The sequence below is a fragment of the Pantherophis guttatus genome, chromosome 8 (genome assembly GCF_059756535.1).
Source record: "Pantherophis guttatus breed Tessera chromosome 8, ASM5975653v1, whole genome shotgun sequence".
Classification (NCBI taxonomy): domain Eukaryota; kingdom Metazoa; phylum Chordata; class Lepidosauria; order Squamata; family Colubridae; genus Pantherophis; species Pantherophis guttatus.
In genome coordinates this window covers 49,668,207-49,696,045 of record NC_142070.1, presented here as the reverse complement: position 1 = coordinate 49,696,045, position 27,839 = coordinate 49,668,207, and the positions used below count along the sequence as shown (strand labels likewise).

Sequence of the window (27,839 nt, the reverse complement as noted above, 5' to 3'; positions counted from 1 at the left end):
TGGTCTGACTGTGTGTGTCACATAAAATTGATGCATACTCTAATCCATGGTTGTCCAACCTTTTGGCTGTGCATTGCTGCATTGAATAAGAAGAACTGTCCTGGGCCACATATAAAATATATATTTAATGTACATAAATAACAAACAATTTTTTATTTTTATTCATTTGTGGGGCCAGATTACTGTCTGGGTCACATGACGCCCATGGGCCATATGTGGACACTATGTCCAAACAGTTTCTGATCAGTTAAATAAAATAATCAGAAATCAGGGGTTTTATTTAAACTAGACTCATAGTTTGGATGTATTCTTCAATTCAGACATGAATATGGATGATGAATTTTCCTGCTGGTTTATGGTATATTTGGTCTCTCTTCTGTGCCAAATGCTCCATTCTTGAAGATACCAGTAATTGCTGTCTGAATAAATTACCTTCAAGGCTTAGCAGGTTAGGTGATGGTTTTGATATCAGGCAGGCATTTGCATATTTATGCAGTTCTATGGGAACAACTCCCTTAATCAGTGGAATAAATATATAAACAATTAGTTTCTCACCCCTCTATGGCCACCTAAAAGTTTCTCATACTTGGCAGCTTTCCAGTTATCTGGAAGACTTCTAGGTGTCTGCCTATGTTGTCTTTCATTGAATTCTTCAGCCAAGGTGTTAAAATAATAAACATGTAACACAGCAGTATGTGTATGAGAGAGAAAGAGACAATCTGCAAGTTTTTTAAAGGACTTATTTACAAACAAATGGTGCCCTGTTATCTCAGCAGCCCCCAATCTTTCTGGCTCTGCGGATTGACAGTTGCAGCAGGGAGTAAGAGTGGATGGTTTCACTCTGGTTTGTATATGCGTCTGATTCTGATGAGTATTATTGTATTGGTTAGGCATGAAACCAGCAGAGTAACCTTGAGCCAGCCACTCTCAGGTCTTGAAAGAAAGCAATGGCAAGCCACTTCAAAAAATCTTCCCAAGAAAAATTCAGGGGCTAGTCTAGTGATCAGGAATAAAAACTAACTTGAAGCCACAAAAATAAGTAAAAATATTTTTAATTTAACATTGTATTCCAAATGTTTAAAATTTTGTGTTGACTCATGATATTGTACCTAAAAGTACAATATTCTGCCAGCAGAAATCACTCTCTCTCTCAGAAAAAGCTTTTGTTCATTTATTTTTCTAGTGCAAGTTTATTTTGTGAGAAAGGTGAACCAAATTATGAGTTCTATTTTAATGTAACTAGATAACAATCTTACATTTAGCATAATGATTGAGCGAATATTATTTGACAGGTTCAACTAAATAACTACAGTATATATTGTTAAATATGTCTGTAGAAGTGGGGAAAAAAGACTTGGCAAAATTCATTACAAAGATAAAATTATTTAATTTGAATGAAATCTTAAATATGCAATCCTATACTATGTAAATCAGATCCTGAAATTCTGTCATGCTGCTTGGATTAATTTATGAATAACAGAGCGTGTAATGTTATTTCTCTTCTCTTAAATCTATAAAAACTCTAAATTGATTAAGCCATCACTTACTAAACATCACATTTATAACTCTACTTTTCACAATTAAAATTATATAGTATATTTTTACAGCATTTGAAATATTAATTGATGAAAATATAAGTAATTTCTAATACCAAAAATCCTTCACGTATTGGCAGAAGTTTTCATATTGAAATGAAGTATTAACATAACCAAGATATTCTTCTAACAGTTTAGTATTCCTGAATTTAGGACAGGAAATATTATGAACTATTCCATGAAAAAATAGAAAGGTTTATTTTTATGGCTATGTACAATATTCATGAAAATTAATTCCTTGTTTTGTAATCTTCATAATTTCTCCATTTAATGAATCATCTTCAAGGATTTTTATCAGTCCTTCAGCAATTAGTGACGGGCTACAAATAAATTCATATGACATAAATTAGACAAGGCTGACTATAAATATTAGAAATCATTTCATATTTCCTAAACTATTAAAAGGAAAAATAAACAAATTTCTGTCTTTGCAATGATAAATATACTTGAGGACCAGTCAGTTAAATAATGGTGTAATCTAAGATTTTTATTCATTTTCCTATCATAATGATAAAAAAGCAGATATTTTATATGACAAAACTTATAGTACTTTTAATACCGGATAAAATATTCTGATATTTGTCTCTGGGATCTTGCAAGAGTCGAAATAAAAGTCAGTTATTAAGCTTATACATGCCTCACTCATTCATCTGAAACAATTACAGGTAGTCCTTAACTTACAACCATTTGTTTAGTGACCATTCAAAGTTACAACAGCACTAAAAATGTGAATAATGTCCATTTTTCACACTTAACAACATCCCATGATCATGTGATCAGAATTTGGATGTTTGGTAACTGCTTCATATTTATGATGGTTGCATTGCCTTGGGATCACGTGATTCCTTTTTGCAACCTTCTGACGAGCAAAATCAACAGGGAAGCCAGATACACTTAGCAACTGTGCTACTAATTTATCAACTGCAGTGAGTCACTTAACAACTGTGGCAACAAAAGTCGTTAAATGGGGCAAAACTCACTTTGTGGTAACTTTGTGATAAGCAATCTTATGTTGCTTAATATGTATTGTTTGCTCCTTGGGCCATTATGGCTATTGAAGGAACTGTATTTAAGGGTGATGCTAAGTACACTATTTTTAAGGATTTGTCAAAGCTGTACCTCCCACAAATATAACCTGTTATCTATGAGCGTCTGAAGTTGCAATCACTTAATCTAATCTTCAGTTTAAAGATGTATTCCAAGTTTAAGTTCCGTATTTCTATTAATTTCCTCTTATTCTTTTTAAAATCACAATACTTTTCAAATGAAGAATTTGAAAAAGTGGAAAACACCATTTGAACCAAGGACATTCCAAGAAAAAGCTAGTGTAGAAAATGCAACAGTTGCGCTCACACAAAATACTAAACTAAATAAACAAACAAAATATATATGCTTGGTTCGGATCTTATGGACTATGATTTAATAACTGGCAGGTGAATGCAAAGCTATGATCTATATTCTATGATCTATATTCTATATTATCCCAGGTGCTGGTTTAGTTGCTTTAAAAAACCCTGTCATGCATGTAATTACTGAGACAGCCAAGTAGAAGTATAAAATAAAAATTCTCTTTGAATCAATGTAGGTAGCCTGCAACCATATGGACATGTGCACATAGTCTTCTTGGCAGCACTATGGAAGTATATAATTTTCATTGAACTACAGACATTAAGTAGAACTGCATAATTTTTACTCACTCCAAAATGCCATAGAATTCCATCTTATCTTTGATTTCTTCTTTGAATGAATAATATAAACCCATATATTCTTCCTGGAAAGCGGTATGAAGAATTGGTGTGTTGACAAAACCAGGACAGATAGCATTTATTCGTACACCATAATTTTTTGCTCTAGCAGCCAGCTGCAAAACAGGAAACTATATTATGTACTATTGTTGGGATATGGTAAGAAAACATTCTTTATATGGAAAAAAATATCAGGTTCTGTCTCTGACATCTTTAATTCAAAGGAACATTAAACAAACATGTAGGAAACTATGCTGAGCACAGTAGGAAATATCAGAAGAATAAATAATCTTATATAAAATACAAAACAGTTCCTAAATTTATATTGTCTACTGAATTTACAAATACTGTTTCATTCAACCAACAATAACATATTTTTTTATCATTTATATTTTTGTGCTGTTACTATGTAGTGTTTTAGTGACTCCTGATTCTTTTGATCCAAAGGACTTCATTTCTCCAGGAGTTTCTATCAGTAATTGTTTCTAAACTCATATTTCTGTCATCAATGATTATATAGAACCACATAGACTTCAGTGGCCTTTTCCCAATTGCCTTCAATTTTTACAGGCATAATGTGAATGTAATGCAATTTCCATTGAGCTATGCTTTTACCTTATGCATATAAAATAGGTAAAACTTAGCTTCATTATTCCAGTAAGCAGTCTAGTTTTACTTCATCACATACTGAAGATTTGTTTTCTTTGTGATCCAGAATAATACCAAAAATTCAAAGGCTTTTCTTTTTTCATTCTTCCTAAGGATCAATCTTTCACAACCACATATTACAACCAGGAAACAATGACCTTTGTTGTCAGCTTGATGTCCTTACACTTTAATATTTCGTTCAGTACTTTCACAACCTTTCTTCTAAGCAATACACATCTCTTTATTTCATAGCTACAGTAATTGTACCTGTAAATGTTTAGCCTAGCAAAATAAACACTATTACAGTTTTTATCTTTTTTTACCTATTTGCAATGGACTATTGCACCAGCACTGACTGTTGACATACTATAATCTTACATTTGGTGGGATTCTACGGATCCTTATGTTTTTGCACTCTATTTTTAATCTATATGCTGTCATGCACACATACAAAATATCATTTGTGAGTTATGTTCCTGCTAAAGGAAAAGTTTTCTTAACATTGATTTTATTTTAATGAGAACCTCAGAAAATCTTCAGTTAATCAAATCTGAATTGTGTGTGTGATTGTGTGTATGTGTGTGTGAAGGAAATGGAAATGTGGGGTTTATCCAGAAGAGAGCAAGACTTTTTTCCCACTAGTTATACTCACAGCCACTGAACGTGTAAATCCAATTACTCCATGCTTTGAAGCAGAATACACTGGTTGGTATGCAACTGGCCACAGCCCTTCAATGGTAAAAAGAAAATCAGAATTTTAAAAAGAACTTTAATGTAACTACTTGAAAAAAAATGAAGAAAACTGTAAAACTATATGGTTTCTTTATATTATTCCATGAATTGACAATAGTTAGGCATTCAAAGAATAGGGTTAAAAATGGTTCATTTTTATTAAAGCTAGTATTCTTTGGATTTGATCCCAAAAAAGTGTTGGAACATGACACCTGTTTGCAATATTTTAAAATAGATCTTTTCCAATGCCTTTTGGACACTGAATCTGAATCTTAAACTCTACAGCCATTTTGACCACCACTCAAAAAAGCAATTATGAACAATGTTTTAAAAATGTATCATGTGAGAAGAAGTAGAGGAGAAACATAGCTCTAATGCTATGATTGTACTTTTATTTCACAAGAATTATTTTCCCAAAATTTCATTTATAGATACTTTAGAGATACACATTAGTGTTTTCTGTAAATTGTGTACAGATATTTAACTTTAACTGATTGATTTGTAAAAAAACAGCCCTAAAATGTCAATGAGTAGAAGAATAGTATCACAATATAAAAGCAATCATATTTATGTTTACTTTGTAGGATGTGAAATCATAGAAGTAGAAAGAAATAGGATAGAAAGATAAGGTGAAGTAAAAGAAAAATACTTCCTCTCTATGTAGATTTTTCCCACCATAGCAATTCACAATGTAAATTTACACAGTGGGAAGCGTGTTTTGCTGCCTTGATCTAGAAGTATGGACAAGTTTAAATCAGTATTTGTTAGATAAGAGCTTCCTGCTTTTCCTTGTAAAATATGTCCTGAAATAGTTTGAGCCCAGCTACATCTATACAAAATACACTTTATAAGCTTTGATCCTGTTGATATATTTCCCACTGTCCATCATTAAATAGAAAATCATTGGTTCATTGAAAATAAAATAAAAACAGTTTCAAATTACAATAAGGCCAACTTTTTATTAATTAAACAAAATTAGAGTAAATTTTTTATTTCTAATGAAATGCATTGGATATAATGAGGAATATTGTCATTTTTATCTCTCTCAAATCTCCCTCTTTGATACATGCAATATAGAAGAAAGCTATCACTTCATACCTTTTTCTAATTGTATCTTGCTCTGCAGCACATTATATTACAATATGGAAGGCCCTACTCTGAACATTATCTCAAATGGGACTTTGGCCTTAATAGGAAATATGCTTAAGCTAAATTTGCTATGCTATGCTATGCTATGCTATGCTATGCTATGCTAAATTCTATGCTAGCTTTACTATTGTCCATCTTTTCACAATGGCAAAATCAAAAAGGTTTACATAAAGAAAGGAAGGTCTAACAAAAATGCAAGGGTCTGAGGAATTTCAGGACTCAGGTTAAGTTTGCTCATAATTCATTGTCAATATAATTAAAACCTGTTGACTTCAAGGAAATATTATATTAAACAATATAGAGAACCTAGATTCTTCATAAAACAAAACAAAAGTGACAGGTTGTTCTGGAAATTGATGTCATAATAATCCAGTATATTTATTCCAAATATTCAACTTTCATTCTAGATCTGATGCTTCTTAATAATCTCATTAATCTGTAATTTCTCTCCAGATTGTCTAGCAGTATATCCTTTCCTTAAAACAATCCAAGATGCCCACAATACTGGAATCAGGAAGCAAGTAGCTAATTCTAGACTGATTCTGGAGAAAAACAAAGAATTAAGTCTTATAGAGCCTTCAGGCTCAGCACCCAATGACAGTTTTCTTTTCTTTTAAGTCTTTTGACAAAAATCTGAACAATAAAGTCTATTTCTCTGAGTAGAAAAAAGGTTATTATTTTCCAATGTATAAGTAAGTTTATCGATTATCAATATTTCTGAATATTTTCCCCAAACTTTATGATTAGAAGTTATTTTAATTTCTATTAATTAATAGCAGAAAGGATTCCAGAAAAATCATAGTACAAGTGACCATTATACCATTATAACAGAATGTTCATCCTAAAACAGAGGTCTCTAAACTTGGCAACTTTAAGACTGGTAGACTTCAACTTCAGCATTTGTGGCTGAGGAATTCTGGGGGTTGAAGACCACAAGTCTTAAAATTGCCAAGTTTGGAGACCCCTGTCCTAAAAGAACATTTCTTTGATGTGCTTACTGATTTTAAATAAATAGTTTACTCAGTTGGTAGATAGATTATAGGAAAGGGAATGGTATACAAACATTTGTGGCTAATGAAGTTTTCATTAGTAATCTACTCCAAAATATCGACAAAGTGATAACTGGCCATCAGTCTCCTTTTTTGAAAATAAAAGACTTCTATGGAACTATTTATTGATAGCATTCTGTTTTTTCCTAAATAAACTATATGCTATTTCTGTTCTCTACTATTTAATAGTTATAGAATCATGACTTTGATGCATCTTGGTTATAACTTTATTTTTGAGGGGAAGTTAGGATTAAAAACAATGCTGATCAGATTGTCAAACCCCTCAAGTACAGAAGCTCAGAGTATTAACTAGAGAAGAACAAAAGTGATGGTATTTGGTAGCAGAAATATTAAGCAGAAATAGATTATTCAAGTTTGACTTCCCTGAAGTTTCTGGATTTTACTTTCTGTAAGTCTTTATCCTAGAAGACACACATTTGGAAATGGCTAGTGAACAGTGAATCATCTTAAAAATTATCTTTGAAGAAAGGAGAATTGGGGGAAATAATTCCGGTCCTTTTTCAGGCCAACATTTATTTTTCTTGACTTGTTGATTGTTATTCTCATCTATAATTGCTTGACTAAACCATATCCTGTTCTCTGTGGCTGGTATTATTAGTTTTTTTGTATTTATGTAAGGTTTTCCTTTCATAGTATAACTTCCCTTTTTGCTTAAACTGGAAATAATAATGTTTAATAGTCACACATTCTCAAGCTTTAAATAATACCTCATTCAAAAGTAAGGAAACATAATCATTAAAAAAAAGGGTTTTCAGCCCCCTTTGCACTTCATATCCTAATGCAGAGTCTTATTAATGTATACTCAAAATAATATCATTGACCTCAACAGAATTTATTGCAGGTGTATGGATATTAGTTTGCAGGTTTCTAAGTGTATGTCAGGAGGACCAGACAGGAAACATAACCAAGTAAGCTAATTCTACTTTATTGTAAAGCTACTGTACATCAATAGAATCTTGCAAGTCTGAAAGTACAAGTTTCTCGCTGGCTCGTTTACAGGAGGAGTCCCTTCTGATCACATTTTCCTGCCCATTTTGCAGCTGTGGGTTATTGCTGTCTCTTATCTGACTGTTCCATATCCAGCATGTTTTACAACCCATCTCCTGAGGTGTTTCACATTACCATTACAGTCTATGTGAATGTCAGGAAATCTCATCACTTAAAAGGAAATTTGTGCATCATTTGGAGAAAAACGAAAGATTTTTATAATAGTATTCTTTTATTAAACTGTATATTCTGCTCTATCACTAAAAGATTATAAATTTATGAAACAAAGCATACATAACAATTAGACAGCTAAGAGATTTCATAATTTGGATATGGAGAACTATAGAAAAATTTTGATGTATAATTTTACATTATTTTTATTATATGAACCTATTATAGATATGAACTGGTGTGTATAAACGTACACATGTTCATATCTATGTTATACACACACACACACACACACACACATACTATGCTATGCTATGCTATTATACTTCATTTTACTACCCTGTAATTACTTAATTTGGGGTAAAGACGGGACAACTGGATGGAGCTGTACTACTAATATACAGTATGAAATAGAGTAACTATTATTAAAAGCTAAAGGTTCCCCTCGCACATATGTACTAATCGTTCCCGAATATAGGGGGCAGTGCTCATCTCCGTTTCAAAGCCGAAGAGCCAGCACTGTCCGAAGATGTCTCCGTGGTCATGTGGCCGGCATGACTAAATGCCAAAGATGCACTGAACACTGTTACCTTCCCACCAAAGGTAGTCCCTATTTTTCTACTTGCATTTTTTACGTGCTTTCGAACTGCTAGGTTGGCAGAAGCTGGAACAAGTAATGGGAGCTCACCCCGTTACGCAGCACTAGGATTCGAACTGCTGAACTGCCGACCTTTCGATCAACAAGCTCAGTGTCTAAGCTACTGAGCCACCGCATCCCATAAACTATTGTTACCTAAACTTTAAGGGAAGATCCAACAAGTCCTCTTTACTTTAATTAACACTGAAAACACTATGCAATGACAAATGAAGCCAAAATAAGAGATTCATATAGGCTATAACATTCAATTCAAGTTGCTGACTTTTAATCCAGTTTTGTTTAGAACAACAGTCAGTCTACATTATATAACAGCAAGTGTGCATATTTAAGTCACATTTACATTCTCATTCTGTGTAAGAAAACCTGGAGTGTCCTACAACCATACAAAATTAAACAGCAGATGGTTAATTATGCTTTTTTAATTAATTATGAGAATCATAATCAACAGGTTATCATGGGATCAACAAGTTATAGTTTAATTTGTTATATTCTATTTTAACATGGGCATTTGTAATTAAAGTGATTGCTAGAAGAGAGCTCACTAAGGACCTTTTGTCCAGCAGTAAAATGTGATCACTGGCTCAACCAAATGGTAAAAACATGTTTCTGCTAAAGGTATAAACTACAAAGAACAAGGAACAATTTATCAACAGAAAAATTAGACTGTCTTGTGGATCTATATTTACATGCAAGTTGTAGTGTTCTAGAAACTATTACATCTTATGCATTAATTCTAAAAGTCCAGTGCAAATATAAACTAGATCTGCAAATTTCAGCTAGGTTTGTAAGCAGGTTCTACCTAATACTTACAGGTGGGGGGAGGGAAATTATTCTTATGAATAAGTTTATTTCTGATGTACAGTATATATTTTAACTCACTGATTGACAATATATTTTAGGTACTTCAGATGGATAATCTGAACCGCAAATCACCTGAACATATTCAACATTTATAGAAATTCCCTGTACCTCAAAGGGTTTAGGATTAGGATAAATTGAACTTAGCCATTTCATTTTTTCCTTATGTTTTTTTTTTAATTATTAACACAATGGTACAACCTAAAGAGAAGCCTTAGATGAGGCCTTTCTTAGGCTCTAGATAACTGCACACAGGAGGGAACTGTTCAAAGATGTCAATATTAAAAGTAACACAGATTTAAAATCTACAGATTTAATGGAAGCATGTGCAGATGGCAAAGTTCTGGAAAAAGATCATTAGATCGATTTGAGGCAGTTTGGATTAATTTGGATAAAGTCTTTGGCAGTGCCTCAAGTATTAACTAGCAGTTCCAATAGTGAAAGCAAAGAAACAACATAAATTGCCTTAACAATGTCCTTTTAAATGTGCTTTAATCTTTGATTATCAGTTTCTAGACAGTAGTCGTACAAAAATACAGCTCATTTTTTTGAGTGTTGTAATTTTTCAAGTAGGCTACACTAGACAGGCCAAGTGAAGCAGTATAGTCATGTTATGTGTTATTGTCTTATCTCTCCTCAATTTTAATTCTGAAATTTTGTTGGGTCTTCACCTTGTCCAGGTTGTATGCACTATCCTCCAGAATTCCTCATTCCTTTTCAGCAGCGATTATGCCCTTTGGAGATGGTTGTAGGAATCCCCTAGCCTCATGTTCCTTTGTGACCCTTTCTACAGGGGAACATATAGATCTCATTTTGAAAAATTATCCTGGTAGAGAATACAAGGCTTGACTTTCACTGCTTCTGTCCAACCAGGACCCTGACATATATTTCCCACTTTTGCCTGATTTTGTGCTATCATTTCAGTCTATGAATGAAGTTTAGTACAAATAAGGAGCCTAACTGGCGCAGCAGACTAATGCTACTGTTAAAGGTAGTATTTAGCTTCCAGCTGCCTGCAATTACTGCGAGTTCAATTCTCACCAGGCTCAAGGTTGACTCAGCCTTCCATCCTTTCTAAGGTAGGTAAAATGAGGACCCGGTTTGTGGGGGCAATAAGCTGACTTTGTATAAATATACAAAAGTATGAAGGCTATTGCTTAACGCCTTGTAAGCCGCCCTGAGTCTCCGGAAAAGGGCGGCATATAAATCAAAATTAAAAAAAAAATAAAAATATTGGTGATTGTCACTTTATTATTGTTCCTTTTATTTTATTTTATGTATTTTATTGCATCTTATGTCTACTTTTTAGTTTTGTTAATTACAGGTTTATATATTTTTATTGTAGTGTTTACTGGCTTAAATATTATAAAGGTTTTTTGATTGGATTTTATTGTTAAACATACAGGTGGAATAAGGGCCAGGTGGCTCAGCAGACTAAAAGCATTGTGATTAACACCAGCTGTCTGCAATTACTGTAAGTTCGAATCTCACCAGGCTCAAGGTTGACTCAGCCTTCCATCCTTTCTAAGGTAGGTTAAATGAGGACCCAGTTTGTGGGGGCAATAAGCTGACTTTGTATAAATATACAAAAGTATGAAGGCTATTGCTTAACGCCTTGTAAGCCGCCCTGAGTCTCTGGAGAAGAGTGGCATATAAATCAAATTTTTTTTAAAAAAATGCTTTAAAAGCAGTTTCAAAAGAATGCTTCACTTAAAGCCTTATAAACCAATATTTTTTCCTTTGAAGCTCTGCATAAACCTAGTAATCAGAAAACTATATTTCCCCACTAAAATCTTTTAATGCTTTGAAACGTTCTACTGTTTCATATCTTTAATCTCATAATTAATGCTGTAACTTCTTCTTTACAAGCATATTTTCCATAACAATTATCTTTGGATATGCGTAAGTCAGCTCTAACAGAAGTCAAGATTCAGAGAAACAAAGAAGGACTAATAAATCAGAAAGAAATGCTTGGCCAAGAGCAAGAAAATGTTAATATTAACTGTTGCAGGAGAAGATAAGAGAATAAGATATACACTCTCTGAGAACCATTTCACTCCAATGGGATTGGTTCACCCTACCATGCTGGCAGAAAGAGCATGCTGTGGGTGTTGGTCAGAGAATTTTGGTTGGTGGGGTCCAAGATAAAAGCTTTTTCTGCTAAGCCTCCGGCCCTTTGGAACAATGTACATCCCTCCTCCCCCAAGGTGAGAACTACTCATCTACTGTAAGGGTCTGAAGACCTGGTTCTACCAGTTGGTCTCAGGCCCCACAGGGGTGCAACACTCTGGAAGTCCCTATTGAGTTAAGAAAAGCCTCCCATCTCTTCCAGTGTACTTGGTGCTCTTTTCCCCTCCCCATCTTTCAACTATAAATTATCATTATTATAATAATTATTTTTTTTATGTTTGTAAGTTTCCCAGAGCTGCCTATAAATGAGATGAGCAACACTCAAATCAAATCAAATCAAATCAAATCAAATCAAATCAAATCAAATCAAATCAAATCAAATCAAATCAATAAATGCAAAATCACGCAGCCTGAAATTCAGGGTATGTAGACCAAATAATATTATTTTTCCACACTTCAGAATTTCACAAATAAAGGCCTGCTAAATGCATAATGGCTGGTGATGGAACTTACCAGCCTGCCTAAACTATATTAGAAGAAGCATCAGAAAAGAAGCTGAATTAGAGCCCCCCATCCAAATCTTAATTATGTTGCTGTAGATGATTACAATGGTTTGGATGTAGATTTTACATTGTGTTTGGGAATTAAATATTAACTCATGCCTTTAAAAATAAGGTATAAAGTATATTTTTACCTGCTAATGATGCTGTATTAATAATAGCCCCTCCACTTCCACCATTTTCAATTTTCATGTACTCTAGTCCAATATATGTTCCTCTAATCACTGAAATCTGATATAGAAAATATAAATGAGTTATCAGGTATATTTAATTCTTATAGCTGTTTTTAAAAATAATGTTTCACTGTGAATCTTGAATCATTTTAAAAACAGTTTTCCAATGCTTCTTTCCTCTTTTGTGACCCATTTAACATTATTTCTCATTCTATGCGGAATCTTTCTTTTGATCTCCTTCCAATCTTGTAATATGTATTTCTTTTTAATATACATGTGATTCTGAGTGTTATTTGATTGCTTAATAGACGCCAAAGGTATTTTTTATATCTGCCAGCTAGCTATAGATGAGCTCCACACCTTTCAAAATGCCAAGGCTCTTGTAGCTATCATGTAGGAGTTTCAAGCTTTTTATCAATTTCCCCCATGTTTCCACATGTTATTCTTTTATTAAAAGCAATAATTCCTTGTGATAAGTAACTAAAATAGTCCTGAAGACTTATCACTTTTATGCTATAATATTTGTTTCAGTCAAAAGTGAATGGTTTCATGATTGGGGAGATCATACAGAAAAAAAAAATCAACAGATGGACATACAGCTAAAACCAAGCATGTATTGAAAAAGCTATTTTGAAAGTGTCAGTGATTCAATGTATCACATTTTGTATATTATTCTATGAATTAATTATTAAATCCATCATACTTTTTATTCTCTCTGCTGACATTCTTGAACTAGTAGCATAATAACTACTTCTGGGCCAGTTTGTTCTTAACAATAGACATGGAAGAACTCTTTGTAGTTAGTCATCAAACAGTATAATACTCTCTCACCAATCATTTTGGATGGATTGGATAATCCTTCTGATGCAATTATAATTTGTCATAATAAATAACACTAGCAATAATAGGCAAGCAAAAGCAAGTATGCATTGGGAGGAGCAGACATATATAAGTCAACTGTCAGCACTGGAAATAATTAAGCTGAAAATGAATATCTTTTAAAAATGAAATTGTCTTTGTGGGACAACAGATTAATAGAGTTGGAAGAGACTTTGTAGGTCATCTCATCCAACCCCCCACCCAAGCAGGAGACCCTACACCATTTCTGACAGATGGCAGTCCAGTCTCTTCTTGAAAGTTTCCATGATGAAGCTCCCACAACCTCTGAATGCAAGCTGTTCCATTGGTTGATTGCTCTCTCTCTCAGAAAATTTCTCCTTAGTTTGCATCCATTATTCCTTGTCTGGCCTTCAGGTGCTTTGGAAAATAGCTTGATCCCTTCCTCTCTGTGGCAGCCCCTCAAATATTGGAACACTACTATCATGTCTCCCCTGGTCCTTTTCTTCACTAGACTAGCCATGCAAAGTATTTGCAACCGTTCATCGTATGTTTTAGCCTCCAGTCCCCTAATCAATTTGGTTGCTCTTTTCTGTATTTTTTCTAATGCATTTTTTATAATGTGGTGACCAAAACTGAATGCAGTATTCTAGGTGTGGTCTTACTAAGGCTTTATACAGTGGTATTAGTACCTCACTTGAACTTTATTATATCCCTCTGTTAATGCAATTTTATTTATTTATTTGTTTGTTTGTTTGTTTATTTATTTATTTTTTTAAATTTCTATACCGCCCTTCTCCAATATAGGACTCAGGGCGGTGAACAGCCAAAGTAAAAACAAGACATACAAAATCTAAAAACTGTTTAAAATAATTAAATATTTTGGCCGTAATTAAAACAATTCCAATTTAAAATCAGTTTAAAATTTAACTCAAGCCAGCCCAGCTAGTTGAAATAAATGGGTTTTCAGGGCCCGACGAAAAATCCGGAGGTCTGTTATTGTACGTATCTCTGGGGGGAGGTTGTTCCAGAGGGTGGGCGCCACCACAGAGAAGGCTCTCCCCCTGGGGGTCGCCAGCCGACATTGTCTGGAGGACGGCACCCTGAGGAGGCCCACTCTGTGTGAGCGTACTGGTCGGTGGGAGGCTATTGGTGGCAGAAGGCGGTCTCGTAAATACCCCGGCCCTGAGCCGGGGATTTAGGATTGCACTGGCTTTTTTGGCTGCCATTGCACACTGTTGGGCTCATATTTAATTGGTTGTGCACTAAGATTCCAAGATCCCTCTCACAGTTACTGCTATTAAGCCTGCTTTCACCCAATTTATATGTGTACTTTTGTTTTTTCTTGCCTAAGTGCAAGACTTTACTTTTCTCTACACTGAATTTCACTTTGTTAGATAGGTCCCAGTGTTCAAGGGTATCAAGATCCATCTGGATCTAGAGCCTATCCTCTAGGGCAGGGTTAAACTCGCAGCCCACGGGCCAGATGCATCACACATTGGCCATGCTCACACCCGATTTAGCAAAGGGGGGGAAGTCCCGATACGCCACATGACACCATCGTGACGATGCAAGTTTGACAGCCTTGATCTAGGGTGTTGGCTATTCCTGCCGGCTTAGTATCATCCACAAATTTGGTAAGTTCCCCTTCTATTGCCTCATCTAAGTTGTCTAACTATCACAGTAGCAGAAAACAAATTCAGAAGGCCTTAGTTTAAATCTGATTTCTTAGCTCAAAGGTATCAACAATCAGCCAATCTATTATTCAGAGTACTGAGTTAACTTGCTGTAAGATAGTTATATTCTTCACTTTTGATGAAATATAAATATAAATATAAATATAAATATAAACATAAATTATATATATATATATATATATATATATATATATATATGTGTGTGTGTGTGTGTGTGTGTGTGTGTGTGTGTGTGTGTGTGTGTGTGTTTGTGTGTGTGTTTGTGTGTGTGTGTGTGTGTAGGTCTTTGGTTATTCGGGTTATCTCCCGCGTAAAATTGGAAGTGTCTTGGCGACGTTTCAACGAAGTCTCATTCGTCATCTTCAGCCTGGTGTTTTTGGCTTCGTGCTCCTAGAAGCATGAAGCCAAAAACACCAGCCTGAAGATGACGAATGAGACTTTGTCAAAATGTCACCAAGACACTTCCAATTTTACGCAAGAGAAAACCTGAATAACCAAAGACCTACATACAAACACCCGCGAAACCCTCAGAACGTATGTATGTATGTATGTATGTATGTATGTATGTATGTATGTGTCTTGGCAACGTTTCAACGAAGTCTCATTCGTCATCTTCAGGCTGGTGTTTTCGGCTTCGTGCTTCTAGGAGCAATGTGTGTGATCGCAGCTGTTTCTTCCTTTTAACTGCCAGTGGGGGTGTGAACTGATTGGGTGGGAGCTTGGCTTTGTTCTGATTGGGTGGAGGTATGTTCTGATTGGATGGGGGGTTGGCTGTGCTCTGATTGGCTGGGTGTGTGTTCTGTTTAGGTGGGGGCTTGGTTGTGCTCGGGTTAGTCTGAGTAGCAGTGGGATTTGAGCTGGTGAGCTGTGTTGCTGTTGTTTGGCTTCATGTTCGTGGCTGTGCCATCTCTTCATGGTGGGTGTCAGTCTGCTTCATGTATGGATTGGAGGGGTTTAAAGTGGCTAATAATGCAGCTGTGGTCTGGCTTCTGGTCCATGGTCGTGCCTCATCATCAGTGTGGGTTTGTACATACAAACACCCGTGAAAACCTCAGAAAACACACACACACACACACACACATATAATTTTACTTGAAATAGCAATATTTCAATTTTACACACACAATCACATCTATATAAGCATAAATCTAAATATGTGTGTCTGTATATGCATTTTTATGACTACTCAGGATTGAAATAATAGTTAATTATTAATACTAATAATTATTAAGTTTGATTACAGTTCAGTATAAGTTTTACGTGTGTGTCTCTCTCCCCCTTCCTTCCTCTCTCCTTCTCTCTCTCTCTCCCCACATGTATGGGTGTGCCTTTTTATCAGTCTTGGTTTCTGATGACTGTCAGCACAAGTACCTGAAATTTTATTGACAACATTTGGAAGTGATTTGACAAAGTGGCTGCCATGTGGAAATTATTTATATAAGACTAGAACATATCTGTCTAGTCTTATTAGGTATCTATTTGTTGCTGTTCATTCCAAAACAATATCAAATGCGGCTGTAGGACTTGAACATCCTTTGAGGATTTTAACCATAGATGAAAGAATATTATCTGGGTCCCATGTTTTACAGTACCCTTTCCACATATATGACTTTTTTTTTGTACAAACTTCATATCTAACTTTGCTGTGTCCCTGAAATATACTCATTTAGTTTCTGGAGAGCAGAATGTGGTATAGGTATAAACTAAGAGACCTACTGTGTTTACCTGAAAATAAGACATGTCCAGATAATAAGCCCAATCGGGCTTTTCAGCGCATGCGATAATATAAGCAACCCCCGCAAAATAAGCCTCCCCACCAACTACTTACACGCATGCACAGCTGGTCCCGCCATTTCCTCTGGTTGCTTGCCGCACAACCAAAATGAGTTGAGAAGATGAAGCCGGGGGGGGGGAAGGGGGGGAACATGCCCTCCCCTCCCTGTTCTTCATGCCGGCCGAACAGCCCAACATGTCCCACTCCACCCCAATGGCAACAGCAGCCTGGCTGCTTCCCTTCCCCACTGTCTCTTTATTGAGAGGGGTGGCAGGTGGGGTGAGGGAGAAGCAAGACGCATGGAGCGAGACGTGGATCCCCTTGCCGTCTCTTCTCCCCTCCCCCTCGCCGGGCACGGCAGGGCTCCTCCCCTTGTTTAGCCACCCACCCCCTTTAGAATTGCAATTTGGGGCTGGCAGGTGGGGCGTACAAGAAGCGGGACGCAAGTCTTACCTTTCAGGCTCTGTCACTTTCCTCGCTGTTGTGTCCAGGGAAACATGATGTAAAAGAAAACTTTCTCGCAAATTCGAGAAGTTTGACTGAACTCACGAGAAGGTTTTCTTTTATAGCATGCTCGCCACCTCCTGCACCTCGAAAATAATAAGATCTTCCAATAATAAGGCCAAGTCCTTATTTGGAGGGGGGTCAAAAGAAAATAAGACCCTTATTTTCAGGGAAACACGGTATTTATAATCACATGATCCTAGTGCCTCGCTTAGCAACAGAAATTTTGGGCTCAATTGGGGTTGTCAGTCGAGGACTACCTGTATCTCCTCCTCCTCATACATTTAACAATTATAACCATTATTGTGATTGTCCTCATTGCCATTGTTCCTTTCTCTATTGATTAATATCAGTATTATTAACAATTGTTTTTAAATTATTATCTATGTATTTCTTTTTCATCTGCTTGCAGTTATTTATTTATCAAATTTATATAGCCATCCCTCCTCCCCAAAGGGAACTTTATGTGTACTTATAAAGATATAGATATATTTATCTATGTATTGATAGATAAAGCTTCCTGTATATTATTAAAAGGAAGAAGAAAGCAAACATACAGTTAAACGTTAGCAGTATTTTGCAAGTAGTACTATTTTGCAGTGATATAACACTTGAGTGTTTGTCTTGGAAAGAGAGTCGCTCTCTCTTAGGTAGCATAGTGACATTTATCATGATTGCTGCTGATGTGGCATTTATCTAAGGTAATGTTAATTATATTACGTACACTTTGAAGTTATTTCTGGTATTTATTCCTAGCATAAAAGAGGGAGATAATTATATTGGATTCTGAAGGAAGATTTAAAACATTCATCATAACTAGATCTTTGGGGTGGTAGAGGAGGGAGATCTTCTAGCTGCAGTCAGGAATTTTAATAAAGCAAAAATAAAATAATGCCAGGTTTGCGCCAACTGTTTTGTTAACGAAATATTTTATCATTCATTTTATTTTTAAAGAACATATTAAACTAAAGCAAGCGTGAACTTAGGATGAATGCTTTTGATTAGAATCCAGCTGGACTCTATTTTAATCATAAAATTAATTTTATGTTATGTTTATTGTATGCTCAATTAATCTTATTAAGCCAGTTTGGTGTAAAACTTAAGGAACCAAGCAAGAGACATGGACACATGAGTTCTAGTCCCTTCTTAAACACAAAGCCAGCTGAGTAACCTTGGGTTATTCATTCTCTGTCAGCTACAGAAAGAAGGAAATACAAAACTACTTTTAAAAATGTTGCAAGAAAACCTCAGAGACATATCTAGGCACTTGCAAGGATCAAGACTGACTCCTGTCTCTTCTGTGCGCTCTCTCTCTCTCTCTCTCTCTCCCTCTCTCTCTTTCTCCCCCTCCCTCCCTCCCTCCCTCCCTCTCCCTCCCCTTCTCTCTCTCCCTCCCTCCCTCTCTCCACACACACACACACACACAACACAGACTTCATTAAAATTACATTCAGCATAAAAAACTTAATCCATGATTCAGAAGTATGGATTTAGAACAATTGCAAACTTATTCTGTTCAGGTTCAGAAATGAGAAGTAACGTGTACTTGGCTTTACACATTTAGAAATCCAGTCTTTTCTAGTTGTAACAAAAAAGGACAAAAGAAAAAAAAAAGAAAATACACAGGAGCTAGGTGAGCTTGTTGGTTTAGAGACAGAAGCCAAGATGACCTGAGTAAATTTCTTAAATTGTTTTTCTTAGTGAAATAAGGTCAAACTGATATACCAGTACATTAATTTCATATTAATAAAAAGTGATCAGATTTGTTAGTCCAACTCTAGAATAGTTTTCAATAGGTTTCTACATGAAAACTAAGAATTTAGGAAGCTTGACTAATATAAAAATATTCAGGTGTTCTCAGACATCCAGATTCAAAAGTTGCTTAAGAAACATATGCTTGCAGAAAAAATAGCAAATATAATTATTATTAATTTTATATATACTTGGAAGAAAAAAATTAACCCACAAAAATGTAACATTTTTTCTCTAGATTTTTAACTACGCTTCTTTTTTTTCTTTTAAAAATACAGTATGTACTAGACCAGAGGTGGGCGACTATGGCCCTTTTATGACTTGTGGACTTCAATTCCCAGAATTCCTGAGCTAACATGGCTGGCTCAGGAATTCTGGGAGTTGAAATCCACAAGTTATAAAAGGGCGATAGTTGCCCACCCCTCTACTAGACTTACCAAGTTGATTTGAACGGTGTTTTCCCAGTTCGTTTCATCATTCACTCCAGCATTATTGACCAGAATATCCAGATTTCCAAAATGTTGAATTGTTTTCTTAAATGCATCTGTAAGGACATTTGAAATTTATTTCCATAGAATAATATGTAATGATTGATGACAATACCATCAGAACTATGATTGTGCTTTAACAAAGTGAATCCACAGTGATATAATTATAAATATGGCTTTTCAAATCATTCATCATATATATTGATTTAACTTTTATCAATGGAATGCATACCCTAATATATAGACATTTTATTTATCCACATTGGTGAATAGATGTGGTCAAAGCAAAAATGATTTGCAAAGATAGAAAGTTATGAAAAATCTGTAGCGAATGATATTTGGATGTAACGTAAGGAATAGACTTCATTTTCTATTCTCATATCACTTATATCACATACACTTATATGTCGTATATGTGTGTATCTTTACATATAAATCCAGTAAATACAATTGAGCTTAACCCAAACTACTTCTGTGTGGCAAATATATTACTCTACCATAAGTCCTAGATAGCCTATAAGGACTCAAGTGAAAAACTAATACATTCAGAACTAGTGGAAAGTAAAAAAAAAAAATGAAACTTGGAAGAAAGAAGTGAAAGAAGCTGTATGAACTGAAATGAGGGAATGCTAGGAGCAGGATTTTAGAAATACCAGTTAGATATTTGGTGATATAACAACAAATGAAATAGAAGATGTTATAAATATTAGTAGTCAAGAAAGATGTCAGTGAGAAAGATGTCATAAACATGAAAATGTTGAAAAATACTAATGCTGCATGTCTAACAATGCAGCTGAAGAAATGCTAAAATGTAGGGGTAGTTTACTTAAGGAGCAAACTTAAGATTTGCTTAAGGATCTTAAACTTATGCAAACTCCTTAAATGTGAAGATCGTATCTACATCTGATGACAGAAGATTGCTGTCTGTTACAGTAGCAAAGAGTAAAATGCAAGAATGAATGCAGGGATTACAAGGGATTAGTTGAAGAGTGTTTGGAAAGTGTGACATGATTAAAATGCTATCTATTAGATATTAGGGAATTTGGTCTAATAATTAACATACCATGCTAGAAAGTGGGAGACTGTGAATTCTAGCCTTAGCTATGACCTTGGGCCAGTCACTCTCTCAGCCCTACTCACTTCACAGGATTGTTGTTGGGAAAATAGGTAAAGGAAGGTGGATATGTTCACCATCTTCAGTTATTTGTAAAAATAATAAAGGCCAGATATAAATAAATATTGTACTATTTAATATAATAAATACTAAATATTACCTTGCTGAATTCATTTGGGAGAAAACTTGTGTCTCTTATAATAGTGGAAGACAAGTATTTTATTTATGCCCTAGGTTTGGTTTAAAGGTGGAAAAGGAAGAAGTAAAAGAAGTTCCTATATATTCAGAAAGAGTATTGAAATAACAGTGTGTGACTTTCATTTCAGGGAGGTCTAATGTTTATAGATTAACTGTTTGTGACTAACCAGAAGAGGGAGTTGGGACAGTAGTAAAAGCTCAGTGAAAATATTGGTTCATTGTGTAACTACTGGGGAAGGCAAATCCCAGATACAAAATCATGAAAAAAAGGTTAAAAAATATCAATACCAAAATGTCTTCACACAAATACATGAAATAAATATTCTTGGAGTATTGCCAGAAATTTTGAGTCTTCTTAAAGTATGGCAGGAAAAAAAATGGTTTGAAATAAGTTATAATTCAGTTATAGAAAATACCAGCAAGAGTCCACTGCTTTTTTAAACATACATAAACATCTAGATATTAGAGGAAGTATGAAAAATGCTTCTGAGTACTTAAACTGGAAAAATAAAAACTGAAGAAAACCTGGCTGGATAGATTGACCAGTTCCTAGTTTGCAATATGTTTAAAATTTAGGTGAAAAAGATCAGAAAAGGAACCAAAACAATGAAGCTGAATTGGAACTGAAGGAAACAACATTGGGGATATTTGACTTAGAAAACTGTGAGTAAAGAGGAATAAAGTAAAGCATTATTAAAGTATGGACTGTGTTAAGAAAAGAAACATAATTTTTTTTCTCCATACATCACAAAACTGACATTAGGATCACTCAATGAAGACAAGTGGTGGTAAACTCAAGACTTAATTTTAAGGGTCTCTGTTGAGAAACCTTTTAAATTTAAAATGTTTTTCCATTTTCACAAATACTTTTGTAAGCCAATAAAAATAAATGATTGTCCTTATACTACAAATTATATACAAAGAGTGTCTCTTCTTTTTTCTCCAGCAGATTAACAGTTATTCCTCTGGAAACCGTTCACAAAGGTATCTCAGAAAGATAAGAAGTACAAATCATTAGAGTTGTAACTTTTGAAAAGAAGATTCAGCCTATTGGTTCTAGGAAAGCTTCTTGGCTAAATGTATTTCAACTCTTATACTATTTTATCTTTGCTTTAAATAGTTTTCCATTGTTCTTATACATTAGGATCTAAAAAACCCTTTGGAGCCAGTGGGCATTGCTAAGTGTAATAGGTTTAAAATCATACCAAGCCACCCGGTTGTCAGCAAAGCTGATTCCTTCCCTCCTCTGCAATTTACAGAGCTGGCTAAATTATGCTTTGAACCATTTTTAAAACTTGAAGAAGTTCAAATGTAGTTTGTGAAGTAGGGACAAAGGGATTTGTAAAAGGGAAAATACAACTTTTATGTTAAAGCTACCAAATCCTAAAAAAAGTTATTTGAAAGAAATGGTCTCTTCTTTATGAATAAATATAATGCAACAATAACATTTAAATGTCAATGTCCATAGTATACTACATTTAGAAAAGACTGTATTTGAACAGTTTTACATTTCATACACAAACTTTGATCCAAAATTCAGAGATAACCTATATCTGTTATTTACATATGTCAATATTGCTACTATTTCACAATTTGCATTTATAAACCCTTTTTAGATGCAAACTTTTTTTCTAGAAACTATAATTGCATATTGACATAGAAAACATCATTTCAATTTATGATCAGTAAGTAATTAAATATGTCTCTGTTTTAGTGAAGTTTCATGTTAGTGATTCAAAATATATATCACTTTATCTCTACTGCCTACCGGTGCAAATATATCTGCACAATTAGTTTACATATTATTACAAAGAACAAAACTTTATCACAAAGGCTATTTTCTTTGCTCTACAGGTTTTTATAAAACTTTTACATATGATGCCCCAGACTTCCTGGAAGCCTGGCTAACAGGAACAATAGTCATCTCTAGAATTTGAATGATTCAGCAACTTGATTAGCCATTTCAAACTTATCACCTCCATATGGAAAACACTGATCCAAATAGTGTGCTCCTTTGAATCTTTCATACTAAAGGACCAACAAGAAATTGATATTGGGGTTAACTGGAAGCACTAACCTATTCATGAGAAGGTTCTGATTAAGACTGCTGACAGATCTCAAATACTTCCAAAAGCCATTTGCAGATTTACCCAGCAATCTGAGGCAGAGTTCTATAGGATGCCTTGTTAAATTCAGAATATAAAGTTGACTAGGTTGCTAGTTGCTCCTGAGTGGTCTCTCCTCACCCATTGCTTCTGAGCAGCTTCTTACTTCTCTGAGAAATTTTAGGAAATCAAGTGTGTGAAGACATGCAACACTGGAAATCACTTCTATATGTATTTGATTGTCCTTGACCCTTTTAGGGAGGAATGGGCTGGAATAACAACTGAATATAAATCAATCAGTTGTCTGTCCAAACATTTCATGAAGAAAATTATTTGCTTTCATTCCAAGAGGGAAGCGGGGTGGATGGAATCTGTTAAGATGACAGGAGATACATCTTGTAGTCACATCTACAGTAGGAGATTCTGGAGCATGTGGATCCCATTGGGATATACAAAATTATGTTTGATCTTAATTCTGTCACTTGTGCATGGAATCCTGGCCCATCTGCCTAGAAAAAAGAGCCAATGAGAGTCCAATGCAATGGATCCATCCCATACATAAAACATGTTTGAGAGACAATGAAATTCTAGCATTTCTGCAAAATGTCCAACCATGGAAGTAGAATAACTTTAGTTATATCTACATTCTACTTCTTGGCAAGATTGCTGAGAAAGTGGTAAACTATCTTTCAGATGGCTTTGGAGAATATAAATGATCTAGATGTAGGGCAATCTGGATTCAACTTTGAAATGAAGCAGAAAATGCACTGGTAGCTGTTAGATGAACTCCAACAGGAATTTGATGAAGAGGGCACACAACTATCTTTTTTCTAGATCTCTTAGCAATTTTGGATACTGTTCATCTTAGTATCCCTTTGGATGGATTGCAATGATTGGAATTTGGAAGAATCATTTTAGCACATGGTTCTGCTCTGTCCTAAGTAGGCAGTCCAGTCAGTAGTGACAGTGGTGGGAAGGGGTTGGCCCTTTGCTCTAATTGTTATGGGATTTCATCGAGCTTCATTCTTTTTCCTGTTCACTTGGTAAGGTAATTTATTAGGTTCAGAGTGGTGTATTGTCAGCTTCACTTGGTAAACCAGACTAGGAAATCAACCTCAACTTTAACCTATGAACTACATTTATCAATATTGGCTTTAATAAGAGAATCTTGCAAGTTTCATTGGCCTGTACATCCTTCTCTTTCTCTTCCTCAAAATATGGACTTCCTTCTGGGTTCACAGATCCTGAATAGGTAGGAGCCATGGCCAAAGTCTTTGCTTAATGCTTTTGCCAATTATAGTCAAATCTGGATCAGGAGGCACTTAAAACAAACCTGTCATATTTGCAAAGATTACTGCCATTTGCAGTATAAAGGTTTGCCTTTCTGAATCATCCAGAAGCTTTAACTGATCTAAAATGCACTGTGTTTTTGAGTGCCATTCAGATGCTGATCATCATGTTTAAAACTCTACATGGCTCAGTGTCTGGCTATCTAAAAGACCATCTTTTCCAGATAATTCTGTCTAACTAATCAGACCGCCAGATAATGGATAGACTGCCCACCTACCAAGCATGTACATGTAACACTCTGTAAAGTCTCACATTTTGTGCAACAACATACCCATGGAATGAGGATGATCCCAATTTTTGTAGCCTTCTGGAAAGTTGCAAAGACTTGAGTTTTCCAGAGACCCTTTTGGAACCGATTCTAAAACCATTGATCCTGGAAACAGCTCTACAATACTGTTCAATATTATTTTATACCATTTACTATATTAGTTTATTATTCTTTAGTACATGCACTTTAAATTTCCTAAATCCAACAGATTATAGACTATAATTATAGATAAAAATATTCTATATGAATCTCTGGCTAGGATCAGAAACAATACTCCCGTTTGACGGTGAGCCTCACATCATTTGAATACCAATATTTCTAATTCATTCTTTAATTACTTCATTCAGTGTGGTAATAGCCACTAAAGCATTGATGGTGAATCTTTTGGCCTTGGCATGTCAAAAATTTGAAAAATGACTAACTTGATTCTGCTGACATGTCACCCTCCCCACTTTCCCAGACAAAAGCAAAACAATTCATAACAAAGAGTTGCTTTGGATAATGAAATTAAATAAATAAATACTTACATAATTGTAAGTATTTTTTTATTTGTCTTTGTCTCTCAGACTAAAATGCATATCCAAGTCAGCTCTGGGTCCCATGAGACCTGGAACTTTGGAAAATGGTCTTGCTTTTTGGATGCTTCAGAGAGCACAATATATAGTAGTTAGCATAGCTTCTGGAGACACCAAAAATTGTGTGAGAATTTAAGATGCTTTTTGGAGACTGCAGAACTTCCTCAAGAATGTGATGTGCTCTCTGTGGCCTCCAAAGCCTCTGGAAATCACACAAGAAGGCACTGTTCCCACACACCTCTAAAATTTGCACGGCTTCTAGCCATGTCATCAAAAATGACGACATGTCACTTGTGATGTGTGTTAAAGATTCACCATGACTGCACTAGAGTAAAACCATACTAGTGGAGTTCGCTCTATTAGTTTGTTCCAGGAAAATTAGTAATTATCTGAAAATATTGTACGAGGACAGTATAAACACTACTATCAAACAGTAATTTTAGTTGTCCATTTCAATAAGGTAGTCCTGGATTTTGCTTCTTCTGTTTCCTGGCCTATTTTGGTGGTTCTTTTTTTAAAAATGCATTTGCATTGGGAACATCCTTAAAATATTGTTTAGAATTTAGATTGCTTTCTTTCTAATAGTTTGAAATGCTAATCCCCCAGCCCCAGCCCTCATCTCTTTCTCCCTGTTCCTTCGGAGGTTTCTTTTTTTTTTTTTTTTTTTTTTGTAGAATATATTTAAGGCTGTACATCTATATGATTTTCTTACTGTACAGAATTTTAATGCTGCCATGGCACAACTTCTTATTATCCCTGTAACATGCTCTAATGTCACCTCCATGTATACTGAATATAAAACCATACTGCTAAGTATTTCAAGGTCATGACCTGTTCAATTTGATTATCATCTATCAGCTGTGAATAAATTTTGGACCTTTTAGCAAAAATTATTTATCATAAATAGGTTTTCCATATAATAAATGGCAGGACATTTCAGGATTTTTCCCAGGCTTATTAAGGTAGCAGACTGTATTTGAATACTGAAGTAACAACACGAATCTGTTTAGCTAGATGGAGAGCAAGACTTGTTATTATTTCAGCTGAATGACCTTTAAAATAGGGCATTAAAAACCTTTTGGAAAAAACTTCTAACCTTTAAGTTTTTCTTCGTTTGAAACATCACAAGGAATGAAGATAGTTCTCTGTGGATCATATTGCTTATCAAAGGCATCTTTGCTGACTTTGCCTGCATCTGCATTCAGATCCACAAGTGCCACCTAGAAAAAAGGAAAGTGTTCCACACAGATGTATGAAATTAGGTGCCTATCCTGACATAGAAGACATAAAAATTAGTTATACATTTCATAGACATAAAACAGAGAAAGAAAGAAGGGCTGTTTTAGAGAATAGTGATTAGCTGATATAATATCTACATTTGTACAAATATGTAGCTTTATATGAAACAAATGTGGTAGAAATTGGAAGCATATTACCTAACCATTTTGCATTATATAACTTATTTGAGGACATAAATCCTAGGCATTTCAAAGGGAGGCTAAGTTTCAACTGTTTGAAATGTATCACTCCCTAGAAGTTCTAGATTTTACAACATAAAATTGAAGGAATATAAAATTTCCTGAAAGCAAGCCAATTGAATTTCACATGACATTAACTGCACATGGAATACATTATCTGCCTATCTGTATGGAACAGCAGTGTTTTCAGAGATTTGGACAAAACATGCATGCCTATTTTTATCAATGCATGTTAAAATAATTTTAAATTTAGAAACTGTGAATACAAGCACCAAATCCTACTTCAAACAGGCCCAGGAAAGTACGGTAATGTGCTTTATATTGTCCCTTCTCGAAAGAGAATTAAAGGAAGATTTTACCCATTATCCGCACATATCAACATATATGCTGCACTTTGAAACTAGTACCATCCATTCTGTCGCTTCTAACCCGCTCCACTCCCCCCCCACCCCCCCCCCCACAAAGAGAGCAGCTGCGAAGCTCGCAGTGCTGGAGAGACAAAGCCAATAGCTTCGAGGTACTTGCATGTTCAAGAAAAAGGAGGAGCCAGTTTGATCCTACGAACTCCGAGAGAAACTTCTATCATTGTTCCACAGCGCGGGCGAGAAGGCAAGCAACGCAGGAGTGGACTGCCTGCCAGCGATAGCGAGCCTTTTCTGCGCGCCCCCCCCACCGCCACTGCCCCCCCCCACCGCTGTGCTCGAGCAGCGCGCAGTTGGTGCCCTTACCTTACAACCCTTTCCCAGCAGAGCTTCGACGAAGGCTTTGCCTATGCCCTGAGCTGCCCCAGTGACCAGAGCCACTTTGTCCTTCAGGTGCATTTTGCTTCTCTTTGCACTTTCGTCCACGAGGGTCGTCGCCGGCTCCTGTTGCTCAGAGCTGCGCGGCCGCTCCGGCGATTTCCTTCGGCTGCTGGTATTAACCTCCCCACAGCCTCCAGGCTCGGAGGTCTGAAGGAAAACTGAATCCGACCCGCGCAAGCCGAAGTTGGTGTCACCTGCATTGAAGTTGCCTCCCTTTGTCCCTCCCTTCCTCCACCTCCACTCGCGGCTTCCCCTTCTGGTGACTGTCCGGCTGGCTGTCCCCAGGCTGAATTTTGTGTGTCAGGCTCTGCGTTTTGTTTCTTTCCGGAGATAAAAGAAACTGCCTATCTTTGTCGTCCCGTCCCCTTCCCATTTCATCTCGCTCTTCCTACGCCTCATTTTGATGAGCCAACAAATGCC

The 27,839-nt window shown here is 35.5% G+C and overlaps 1 protein-coding gene across 1 annotated transcript; it reads right to left on the bottom strand.

Moving 5' to 3' along the window:
- Positions 1-1,036: 1,036 nt before the first annotated feature.
- On the bottom strand, positions 1,037-27,839 carry HPGD (15-hydroxyprostaglandin dehydrogenase). Its single transcript, XM_034442791.3, has 7 exons — positions 27,345-27,839; positions 26,235-26,358; positions 19,478-19,584; positions 12,438-12,534; positions 4,641-4,717; positions 3,293-3,456; positions 1,037-1,915 (listed from the first exon to the last, which is right to left on the bottom strand). Exons 1-7 carry the CDS (start codon positions 27,435-27,437, stop codon positions 1,804-1,806), a joined length of 774 nt encoding a protein of 257 aa, XP_034298682.1. The 5' UTR covers positions 27,438-27,839; the 3' UTR covers positions 1,037-1,803.